The 12,320-nt window shown below is 37.7% G+C and overlaps 1 protein-coding gene across 1 annotated transcript; it reads left to right on the top strand.

Moving 5' to 3' along the window:
- The first annotated feature begins 3,158 nt into the window (after positions 1-3,158).
- On the top strand, positions 3,159-12,320 carry LOC148563082 (uncharacterized). Its single transcript, XM_088492061.1, has 3 exons — positions 3,159-3,177; positions 5,496-6,628; positions 12,295-12,320. Exons 2-3 carry the CDS (start codon positions 5,503-5,505, stop codon positions 12,318-12,320), a joined length of 1,152 nt encoding a protein of 383 aa, XP_088348187.1. The 5' UTR covers positions 3,159-3,177; positions 5,496-5,502.

The following is a 12,320-nucleotide window of genomic DNA, read 5'->3' as shown; positions in this document are numbered from 1 at the left end:
AGACTGAGTAATAATGCTACATTTATTACTATAAAAATAACAGAAAAATTTATAAATGCTTTCATAGATTCTGGAGCAACACAATGCTTTGCTAGTTCAAATATAAAACTTGATTGGAAAAAATTAAAGAAACCATTAAGAGTTAGAATAGCTGACAAATCAATACATAAAATTGACAAAAAAGCAGAGATGGTTGAAATTTTTATTCAAAATTATAGGTTCATTGTTCCATCTATATACATGTTAGATTCTGGAATGGATTGTATCATAGGAAATAACTTTTTAAAGCTATATCATCCATTCATTCAAGAACTAACATATATAGTTTTAAAAGCTCCACACGATTCTTCAATAAATCAAAAATCAAAACGTATAAAAATACCGACTACTACTATAGATAAGATCTTAAAATTTAAAATATTTTCTATATTGGAGACATGCTATTTAAATTTATACTTTCAAATAAATATCCCAAAAAATAATCTTGAAATAAAGATAGAAGAACTTTTGAATGAAATTTGTGCTGAAAATCCTTTAGATATTAAAAATACAAATAACGAATTAGTAAGCATTAAATTAAAAGATCCGACAAAAGAGATAAATGTTCCAAATAAAATCCCTTATTCCGCAAGAGATAGAGAAGAGTTTTCATTAGAATGTAGAGATCTTTTGAAAAAAGGAATTATAAGATTAAGTAAAAGTCCTCATGCGGCTCCAGCCTTCTATGTCGAAAAACAATAATGAAATTAAAAGGGGAAAACGAAGAATGGTTATTAACTATAAGAAGATGAATGAAGCAACTATTGGTGATGCTCATAAACTTCCGAGAAAAGATTCAATTTTAGAAAAAATCAAAGGAGCAACTTGGTTTTCATCTCTTGATGCAAAATCAGGATATTGGCAACTTCGTTTAGACGAAGAAACAAAGAAATTAACTGCTTTTACTTGTCCAACAAAAGAATCAACAAGTGTGTTGCTCTATGAATGGAATGTATTGCCATTCGGATTAAAACAAGCTCCAGGTATTTATCAAAGATTTATGGAAGAAAATCTAAAAGAGTTAAATGAATTTGCTTTAGTGTACATTGATGATATACTAATTTTTACAAAACAGGATAGAGAAGATCATCTTCAAAAATTATTAATAGTTTTAGAAAGATGTAAAGAAAAAGGATTAGTTCTTAGCAAAAAGAAAGCAAGAATAGCAAAACAAGAAATAGAGTTTCTTGGATTAATTCTATCCACTCAAGGAAAGCTAAAACTTCAGCCAAATGTCCTAGAAAAGGTAAATTTATTTCCTAATAAAATAGAAGATAGAAAACAATTACAAAGATTTTTAGGGTGTATAAATTATATTTCTGATCAAGGATTCTTAAAAAATATAACAGAATACACTAAAAGCTTATTTCCAAAAATAAGTACTAAAAAAGAATGGAAATGGGATGAAAAAGATAGTATGCAAATTCAAAAGATTAAAGAATTATGTGAAAAACTTCCAGAACTTTATATTCCAGAAGAAAATGACTACTTAATAGTAGAAACAGATGCTTCAGACATAACCTGGTCAGGATGTCTAAAAGCTAAGAAAGCTATAAAAAGTTTGGAGCAAGGAAAAGAATCACTAGATTCTAAAAATTCCCCAAAGGAATTACTTTGCAGGTATATTTCAGGGACTTTTACTCCAACAGAACAGAGATATACCACTCATGAAAAGGAAACTCTAGCAGCAATTAAATCTCTTAAGAAATGGAAAATTGATTTACTACCCAGAGAATTTACATTAAGGACAGATTCAAGCTACCTAACAGGTTTCATACGATATAATTTAAAAGTTGATTATAATCATGGACGATTGATACATTAACAAGAGAATGGAGTTCGTCTACAACGCATTAGATCAAGAAATTCAGAAATACGAACAAGAACTCGAAAAATGCAAGCATTGTCAGCAAATAAGGACACAGATCCAATCCCTCAAGAAGGCCGTCGAAGCAATGAAATCAACACAACAACCAAAATCATCAGAGCTCAGCCAGCTAAGCGTGGTGGACAAATCAGGTGAAGAAAAAATTCCAGAAAATAAAACAATTGCTGAAATTATCAAAAAATCTACCCAAGATAAAAAATATTATGTAATTTATAATGGCCCCATGAAAGGAGTATATGATGCCTGGGAAAAAGCAGCACCATTTACACATCAATCAAGGATAATTCATAAATGAGGGTTTTTAACACTGGAAGAAGCAAAGGAATCTTTCAGGGAATATGAAGCTCTTCATCCAGAGCAAACCCTAAAAAGAGCAGATAAAGCTCCAATTCAAACCCAGAGAACAGGGATAATAAGAAACATTCCTACAAGGGCTGAAATCAAAGAAAAGAAAAGGGTCTGTAGATCAAATCTCAGAGTGTAAACCCCGGTTAAATTAGCAGATAATTAGTTAATAAATTATTTTTTAATAAGGAGGATTAGAAATGTGAATATTATATTAAATTAGGATAGAGCTCATCGAAACGAGAATTTTGACACCAATTTCGAAGAAATCGGTCCAAGATTGGACCGAACGGGCTGAACCGGTTGAACCGGGCCCATGGGCCCAACCGGACCAGCAATTAAAAAGAGAGCCACGGGCTCTTCCTTCTCCCCACTTTCATAACGACGCAGAAAGCCTTCCAGGGGAGGAAAAGAGAGAAACCATACGTTGATAGTAAAATCAATTTGCCGTAACTTCTCCGTCCGAGCTCCAATCGCCGCACCGTTTGCGGCCACGCGTTCACCGCGTTGAGCTCTACATTTCTATCGGAACAATTTCATAGGTAACTTGTTTAATCACTCTCAGCTTCATCTTCCCCCAATTTTCGAATTTTAAGTGGGAATATTGAATTTCTTTGATTTCTGATGTTTTAGGATCCAATTAGCTTGAGAGAAACGTTCACTCTTGCTTATGTGAAGCTTGGGTAAGGTGAGGATACGATAATTCTATTTTATTTTCATTAAATTTGAGCTTTGAGTATTAAATTGGGTATATATGTATTATGAATGTGTATTAGGTTGAAAATAAATAATTGGAGCTTGAAATTGTGAATACTGGAACTTGGAGGAAGCGGATTAGTTGAGTTTTGAGGGGCTGTTTTGGTTTTGAATAAATAGCTTTGGTCGTTACGTGGAAATCGGCTAAGGTATGGTTTAGGTTTCTTGCATTTAATATATAATGTTCTGTGAAAACTTAGGCTAGATGACCATTGGATAAGTTGGAATGCAGGTGTATGTTTAATGTTTAGTAATTTATCGATGAATATATTTGGTTGAAGTTTATTGGATAATTAGTTTTTAATTTTGGATGGTGAATGTTGTTATGTTAATTTGGAGAGAATTATGGTTGAATGTTATTGTTGATTAACTAATGATTTGGTGAATTATTGATTTGAGGTATAACTATTGTGGAGGTTGTTGTGATAATGAGGTATTTTGTGTTAAAAGCCTAGGATTTGTGAACTATGATCCTTAGTTGAATTTTGGTTGTTGGATTTGAATATTGTATGAGTTTAATTGTTGATTTGAGGTAGATTTATTGTGGTGGTTGTTATGATGATGAGGAAGGGTATGTTGAATTGAAAAGAAAGCAGGTTTGGACCCGAAAAGGGTGGCAAAGTCCGAGTTTTAGAGGAGATGCTGCCGAAATTTTATAAAAAATTAGAGATTTTGTTTAGATGATTATTTAAAAGATATTTAGATTTAAATGTTATATGGTTTGATTTTGAGTTATTAAGAAAGTGAGTATGTTTTAAGTTTGAAGTTTGATTCTTAGAAAAGAATGAATTATGTTTTGAATTGAAATTATTGATGGACGGAATGGGAGGTGTGATAATGAAGGATAAAGATTGAATATGTTTAATGTATGATGATGAATGAGATGCAATTGAGAATGATGTGGATGTTGAGGAATTATAATTGAATTATTTATATGGCTTATGAATTTGAATAATCTGAGATACGAGATTCCCTGGATTAAGTGTCGTGGCTTGCCACCACGTGTACCAGGTTGAAAACTCGATACTCTGTTGACCCTACGACGTAAGTGTGACCGGGCACTATATAAATTCCCGGGAATGTTACCCCCATTGAGCAATATTGATTATTTGAGAAAAATCTATGCATAGACTCTTGGGGATGCACGTCGGGGGACAGTCTAAGGACAATTCAGACTTGTCGGGTTGGCTGGATAACCGACAGATGAGCCTCATCAGCCATAGGACAGGCATGCATCATATGCATATTACTTGAATTACTTGCTTGTGCTCTAATTGGGTGTGCCTATCTGTATTTGCCATGCTAAATGTGTATTTGTTACCTGCAGTAGTTGTAACTTTCTTGTGTTTGCCTTTATCTGTTTATTTGTCTGTGAAAATGCATGATGGAATTGGAGGTATGGAGGAATGGCAGTATAGGACTTAGATTTAAGGTTAAGTTAAGTTAGGATTAAATATTTTTAGGAAACCACCTTTTATGGCTTCTGTTTAACACTTTAAGCTCTACAATCTGAGTGTCGGCGTTCTAGGATTGCCTCTGGTATTCCCAGGACCTTATATATTATGTGTGTGGCACCTTTACCATACTGAGAACCTCCGGTTCTCATTCCATACTATGTTGTTGTTTTTCAGATGCAGGTCGGGAGCCATCTCGTTAGGCGTCTGGACTCTTAAAGCGGAGGGGTTACTGGATAGTGTTGTTGTATAATTTTGTTGTACAGTGATGTATATATATGTACTGGGAGCCATCTCGTTAGGCGTCTGGACTCTTAAAGCGGAGGGGTTACTGGATAGTGTTGTTGTATAATTTTGTTGTACAGTGATGTATATATATGTACTTAGCTTTCTCTCCTTATAACTTGTCCTTTTTTATCCTCTTAGAGGTTTATGGAGAGGAAGGATTGTGTGTATGTACTTTTGGGTTTTGGATATGTATGTATATATGTGTAAATATTCTCCGGCCAGTCTTGACTTCGCAGGCTGAGTTAGGAGCTTGATATTTTGTATCTTTGGCACTCTATTCCCACTTCTGTTAGCCTATGTTTGATAGTTATGGTTTTCTTAGCACGTAAGTTAACTCGTTCCTTGAGCGTTGCGCCTTTATTGTGCGATTTTTATTTCCCCCTTTTCTTCAAGGCTCCTAGCATATTATAACTCTTCTGCTATTATATGTACTTATTTTATTTTAGAGGTCGTAATACCACATCACCTCTGTTTTACGACTTAAGCGTAAAGCTTTGTGTGGTAGGGTGTTACATTAATGGTATCAGAGCAGTTCGTTCCTATAGAGCCTGAAAGACGGACTGATTGTGCTTCTGTGCATTCTCTGTATATGTGTTTATGTGCTATTAGGATATATGATTGATATATATGGCATAAACGTTTGTGAGCATGCATTTGGAACTTAAAGCATTAGACCTGCGATATTGAGACTGATCAACTTAATATCACTTGTTTGGTGTGTATAGGGACCAGATGTCGACTCGCGGACGCGGTCGCGGGCGAGGTAGAGGTAGGACAGGCACCGTTACTCCTGTACCCACAGGGACTGATCCAGTAGACTTTATGGCTGCCTTGGGAAATATGGCTGCAGCTATGCAGGCAACAGCTGAGGCACTGGGTAATCAGATAAATCAGGATAATCATGGGAACAATAATGATGGAGACGGTCCTATGACACTTGCTACATTTCTGAAAGTTCGCCCTCCGACTTTTAGGGGAACCTCAAATCCCACTGATGCAGATAATTGGATTCAGGCTATGGAAAGGGCATTACAGGCACAACAGGTTCCTGAAGAGCAATGGGTTGAATTTGGAACTTATCAGTTGCAAGGTGAAGCTCAGTACTGGTGGCAGGGAACACGACGTATCCTGCAGCCTGATGGTGCTGCGATTCCTTGGGAGGTTTTTCGGACAGAGTTCTATAAGAAATATTTTCCTAATTCAGCCAGAAATGCCAAGGAACTTGAATTAATGCAGTTAAAACAGGGACAGATGACTGTTGCTGAGTATACTAGTAAGTTTGAGGAGTTATGTCGCTTTTCTCGTATCTGTCAAGGGGCACCAGAAGATTTTGCTGAATGGAAGTGTATTAAATATGAGGGAGGTCTTCGGAGCGATATTCTGAGCTTCGTTGCCCCAATGGAGATCAGGGTATTTTCTGAATTGGTGAATAAGAGTAGGGTGGCTGAGGATTGTGTGAGGAAGGCGGCAGCAGAGAAAGGGAGTTTGAGGATGCCTTTTCAGAGGCCTTCAGGGAGGAACTTTGCTCCGAGAGGTAGGAATTTCAAACGTGGAGGTTTTGTTTCGCAGCAGACTCAGGGTCAAGGTAATTACAGAAGGCCGAATACCAATGCTAGTCAAGGAAAAAGGTTTGGGAAGCAGCCACAGCAGGATCTGAATTGTCAGAAGTGTGGAAAATATCATCCTGGAGTTCCGTGTAGATTAGGACTTGGAGTGTGCTATTCCTGTGGACAGCCCGGGCATATAGCCAGTAATTGCCCTGAGAAGAAGAAGTATGAGACTGGTAGGGTGCAGCAGCCGGGGAGAGTATACACCACTTCTACCATTGGTGCTGAGGGATCTGAGACACTGATTAGAGGTAATTGTGAAATGGCTGGTAAAATCTTAAATGCTTTATTTGATTCAGGAGCAAGTCATTCATTTATTGCATTTGAAAAGGCCCATGAATTAGGATTGAGAATGGTGGTTCTAGGTTATGATTTGAAAGTATATAATGCTACTCATGAAGCTATGGTGACTAGGATAGAATGTCCACAAGTTCCTTTTCGAGTGCAACAGCGTGAATTTGTGCATGATTTGATTTGTTTGCCTATGACTGGTCTTGATCTCATTTTGGGATTGGATTGGTTATCCAAGAATCATGTTTTACTTGATTGTTCTGAAAAGTCAGTACAGTTTATGCCGGAAGGGTCAGAAGCACCAGTTGTGGTGAATAGTTACTATTTGAATTCTATGATAGTAAACTGTTCTGGAATTGAATGTCAGGGTATTATGTTATTAACTGCGGGAGTATCAGGTGATGATCAGAGTTTAGAGCAAATTCCGGTTGTATGTGAATTTCCAGATGTGTTTCCAGATGATATTAATGAATTCCCACCTAACCGAGAGGTTGAATTTGCAATTGAGTTGGTACCTGGATCCGGTCCAATTTCAATTACTCCTTATAGGATGTCGCCTTTAGAAATGGCTGAACTGAAAGCTCAGCTGGAAGATCTGTTGGGTAAGCATTTTATCCGACCAAGTGTTTCTCCGTGGGGAGCGCCAGTGTTACTGGTAAAGAAGAAGGATGGGAGTATGCGGCTGTGTGTCGATTATCGGCAATTGAATAAGATCACTGTGAAGAATAAATATCCGTTGCCTAGAATCGATGATCTAATGGATCAGTTACAGGGTGCCGGTGTATTTTCTAAGATTGATTTGCGATCCGGATATCATCAGATAAGGGTTAGAGACGAGGATATTCCGAAAACTGCTTTCAGGACCCGTTATGGTCATTATGAGTATACAGTGATGTCTTTTGGGTTAACTAATGCCCCGGCAGTATTCATGGATTATATGAACAGGATTTTCCGACCATATCTGGACAAGTTTGTTATTGTCTTCATTGATGACATTCTTGTTTATTCTAAGACTGAAGAGGAACATGCTGATCATTTGCGGATTGTGCTTCAAATTCTGAGAGATAGGAAGTTATATGCTAAGTTATCTAAATGTGAGTTCTGGAAGAGTGAAGTGAAGTTTCTTGGCCACGTGGTGAGTAAGCAGGGGATAGCTGTGGATCCTGCTAAGGTGGAAGCAGTGATGAATTGGGAGCGACCAACTTCAGTGACAGAGATCAGGAGTTTCCTAGGTTTGGCGGGGTATTATCGCAGATTCATTAAAGGATTTTCACAACTCGCCTTACCTTTAACTAAGTTGACTAGGAAGGACACGCCTTTTATCTGGACTCCGGAATGTGAAGAGAGTTTCCAGGCATTGAAGCACATGTTGACTACTGCACCTGTATTGGTATTACCTGAACCAAGTGAACCGTTTGAAGTGTATTGTGATGCATCTCTGAAAGGGTTAGGGTGTGTTCTGATGCAGCACCAGAATGTTGTAGCATACGCCTCACGGCAGTTAAGGCCGCATGAGATGAACTACCCGACACATGATTTAGAACTTGCTGCTGTTGTGTTTGCTTTAAAGATTTGGAGGCACTATCTCTATGGTGTTAAGTTTCATGTTTTCTCAGACCATAAGAGTTTGAAGTATCTTTTTGAGCAGAAAGAATTGAATATGCGTCAGAGGAGATGGATGGAACTTCTGAAAGATTATGATTTTGAATTGAATTATCATCCAGGAAAAGCGAATGTTGTAGCGGACGCTTTGAGTCGGAAGTCTTTATATGCAGCTTGGATGATGCTACGGGAGGAAGAGTTACTGAAGGCATTCCAAGGTTTGAATTTGGGAGTTAGAGAAGAATCTGGAATCCTGTGTTTGAGTCAGTTGCAAATTTCTAGTGATTTTAAATCAGAACTTCTGAAGGCTCATCAAGATAGTGAAGCGTTACGTAGGGTATTACCAACAGTTGAATAGGGAAAACAGTGGAGAATGTCAGAAGGTCAGGATGGTTTATGGAGGTTCAAGAACCGGATTATTGTGCCTGATGTTGGAGACCTACGACAAAGTATCTTGAAGGAAGCTCACAAGAGCGGGTTTTCAATTCACCCAGGGAGCACTAAAATGTATCAAGATCTGAAAGCGATGTTCTGGTGGCCAGGTATGAAGAATGATGTGGCATTGTATGTATCTAAATGTTTAACGTGTCAGAAGGTTAAGATTGAGCATCAGAGACCATCAGGGACCCTTCAGCCTTTGGAGATTCCACAATGGAAATGGGAGAGTATTGCAATGGATTTTGTGATAGGTTTGCCTAGAACCCGATCTGGTTGTGACGCTATTTGGGTGGTTGTAGATCGACTAACAAAATCAGCTCATTTTCTTCCTATCCGAATAAGTTGCACAATGGAAGAATTGGCTCGAATGTATATCAAAGAGATTGTCAGGTTACATGGTGTGCCCTCTACTATTATATCTGATAGAGATCCCCGTTTTACATCAAGGTTCTGGGGAGCTTTTCAGCATGCATTTGGGACTCAGTTAAGCTTGAGTACTGCGTATCACCCTCAGACAGATGGTCAGTCAGAAAGAACTATTCAGACCTTGGAGGATATGCTAAGGGCTTGTGTTTTGGACCAGCCGGTAAGCTGGGACCGGTATATGCCATTAGTAGAGTTTGCTTATAATAATAGCTATCATGCGAGCATCGGAATGGCTCCATATGAGGCTCTGTATGGCAGGAAATGTCAGTCTCCGTTGTGTTGGTATGAAAATGGAGAAAAGAGTTTATTAGGGCCTGAGATGATAGCTGAAACGACTGAGCAGATAAAGAAGATTCGTAATTGAATGCTTATAGCCCAGAGCCGCCAGAAAAGTTATGCTGATCAGAGGCGAAAGCCTTTGGAATTTGAGGAAGGAGAACATGTTTTTCTGAAAGTAACACCAACCACTGGAGTGGGAAGAGCTATTAAGACCAAGAAACTGAATCCCCGTTATATTGGACCGTTTGAGATTCTGAAGAGAATTGGACCAGTGGCTTATAGAATTGCCTTACCGCCGTACCTTTCGAATTTACACGATGTATTTCATGTGTCACAGCTTCGGAAGTATACGCCTGATGCAAGTCATGTTCTAGAACCAGAACCAATTCAAGTAAGAGAAGATCTAACACTTCCAGTAATTCCAGTGAGAATTGATGATACTAATATTAAACGATTACGCGGAAAGGAAGTATCATTGGTAAAAGTAGCTTGGAGTCGAGCTGGTATCGAGGAACATACTTGGGAACTCGAATCAGATATGCGAAAGGACTATCCACATCTCTTTTCAGGTAACTAGATTTGAATTTTGAGGGCAAAATTCTTTATTAGGTGGGTAGGATGTAAACCCCGGTTAAATTAGTAGATAATTAGTTAATAAATTATTTTTTAATAGGGAGGATTAGAAATGTGAATATTATATTAAATTAGGATAGAGCTCATCGAAACGAGAATTTTGACACCAATTTCGAAGAAATCGGTCCAAGATTGGACCGAACGGGCCGAACCGGTTGAACCGGGCCCAAACCGGGCCCATGGGCCCAACCGGACCAGCAATTAAAAAGAGAGCCACGGGCTCTTCCTTCTCCCCACTTTCATAACGACGCAGAAAGCCTTCCAGGGGAGGAAAAGAGAGAAACCATACGTTGACGGTAAAATCAATTTGCCGTAACTTCTCCGTCCGAGCTCCAATCGCCGCACCGTTTGCGGCCACGCGTTCACCGCGTTGAGCTCTACATTTCTATCGGAACAATTTCATAGGTAACTTGTTTAATCACTCTCAGCTTCATCTTCCCCCAATTTTCGAATTTTAAGTGGGAATATTGAATTTCTTTGATTTCTGATGTTTTAGGATCCAATTAGCTTGAGAGAAACATTCACTCTTGCTTATGTGAAGCTTGGGTAAGGTGAGGATACGATAATTCTATTTTATTTTCATTAAATTTGAGCTTTGAGTATTAAATTGGGTATATATGTATTATGAATGTGTATTAGGTTGAAAATAAATAATTGGAGCTTGAAATTGTGAATACTGGAACTTGGAGGAAGCGGATTAGTTGAGTTTTGAGGGGCTGTTTTGGTTTTGAATAAATAGCTTTGGTCGTTACGTGGAAATCGGCTAAGGTATGGTTTAGGTTTCTTGCATTTAATATATAATGTTCTGTGAAAACTTAGGCTAGATGACCATTGGATAAGTTGGAATGCAGGTGTATGTTTAATGTTTAGTAATTTATCGATGAATATATTTGGTTGAAGTTTATTGGATAATTAGTTTTTAATTTTGGATGGTGAATGTTGTTATGTTAATTTGGAGAGAATTATGGTTGAATGTTATTGTTGATTAACTAATGATTTGGTGAATTATTGATTTGAGGTATAACTATTGTGGAGGTTGTTGTGATAATGAGGTATTTTGTGTTAAAAGCCTAGGATTTGTGAACTATGATCCTTAGTTGAATTTTGGTTGTTGGATTTGAATATTGTATGAGTTTAATTGTTGATTTGAGGTAGATTTATTGTGGTGGTTGTTATGATGATGAGGAAGGGTATGTTGAATTGAAAAGAAAGCAGGTTTGGACCCGAAAAGGGTGGCAAAGTCCGAGTTTTAGAGGAGATGCTGCCGAAATTTTATAAAAAATTAGAGATTTTGTTTAGATGATTATTTAAAAGAGATTTAGATTTAAATGTTATATGGTTTGATTTTGAGTTATTAAGAAAGTGAGTATGTTTTAAGTTTGAAGTTTGATTCTTAGAAAAGAATGAATTATGTTTTGAATTGAAATTATTGATGGACGGAATGGGAGGTGTGATAATGAAGGATAAAGATTGAATATGTTATGTATGATGATGAATGAGATGCAATTGAGAATGATGTGGATGTTGAGGAATTATAATTGAATTATTTATATGGCTTATGAATTTGAATAATCTGAGATACGAGATTCCCTGGATTAAGTGTCGTGGCTTGCCACCACGTGTACCAGGTTGAAAACTCGATACTCTGTTGACCCTACGACGTAAGTGTGACCGGGCACTATATAAATTCCCGGGAATGTTACCCCCATTGAGCAATATTGATTATTTGAGAAAAATCTATGCATAGACTCTTGGGGATGCACGTCGGGGGACAGTCTAAGGACAATTCAGACTTGTCGGGTTGGCTGGATAACCGACAGATGAGCCTCATCAGCCATAGGACAGGCATGCATCATATGCATATTACTTGAATTACTTGCTTGTGCTCTAATTGGGTGTGCCTATCTGTATTTGCCATGCTAAATGTGTATTTGTTACCTGCAGTAGTTGTAACTTTCTTGTGTTTGCCTTTATCTGTTTATTTGTCTGTGAAAATGCATGATGGAATTGGAGGTATGGAGGAATGGCAGTATAGGACTTAGATTTAAGGTTAAGTTAAGTTAGGATTAAATATTTTTAGGAAACCACCTTTTATGGCTTCTGTTTAACACTTTAAGCTCTACAATCTGAGTGTCGGCGTTCTAGGATTGCCTCTGGCATTCCCAGGACCTTATATATTATGTGTGTGGCACCTTTACCATACTGAGAACCTCCGGTTCTCATTCCATACTATGTTGTTGTTTTTCAGATGCAGGTCGGGAGCCATCTCGTTAG

The sequence above is a fragment of the Arachis ipaensis genome, chromosome B6 (assembly GCF_059453495.1).
Source record: "Arachis ipaensis isolate K30076 ecotype BB chromosome B6, ASM5945349v1, whole genome shotgun sequence".
Lineage (NCBI taxonomy): Eukaryota > Viridiplantae > Streptophyta > Magnoliopsida > Fabales > Fabaceae > Arachis > Arachis ipaensis.
This window is presented reverse-complemented; position numbering and strand designations above follow the sequence as displayed.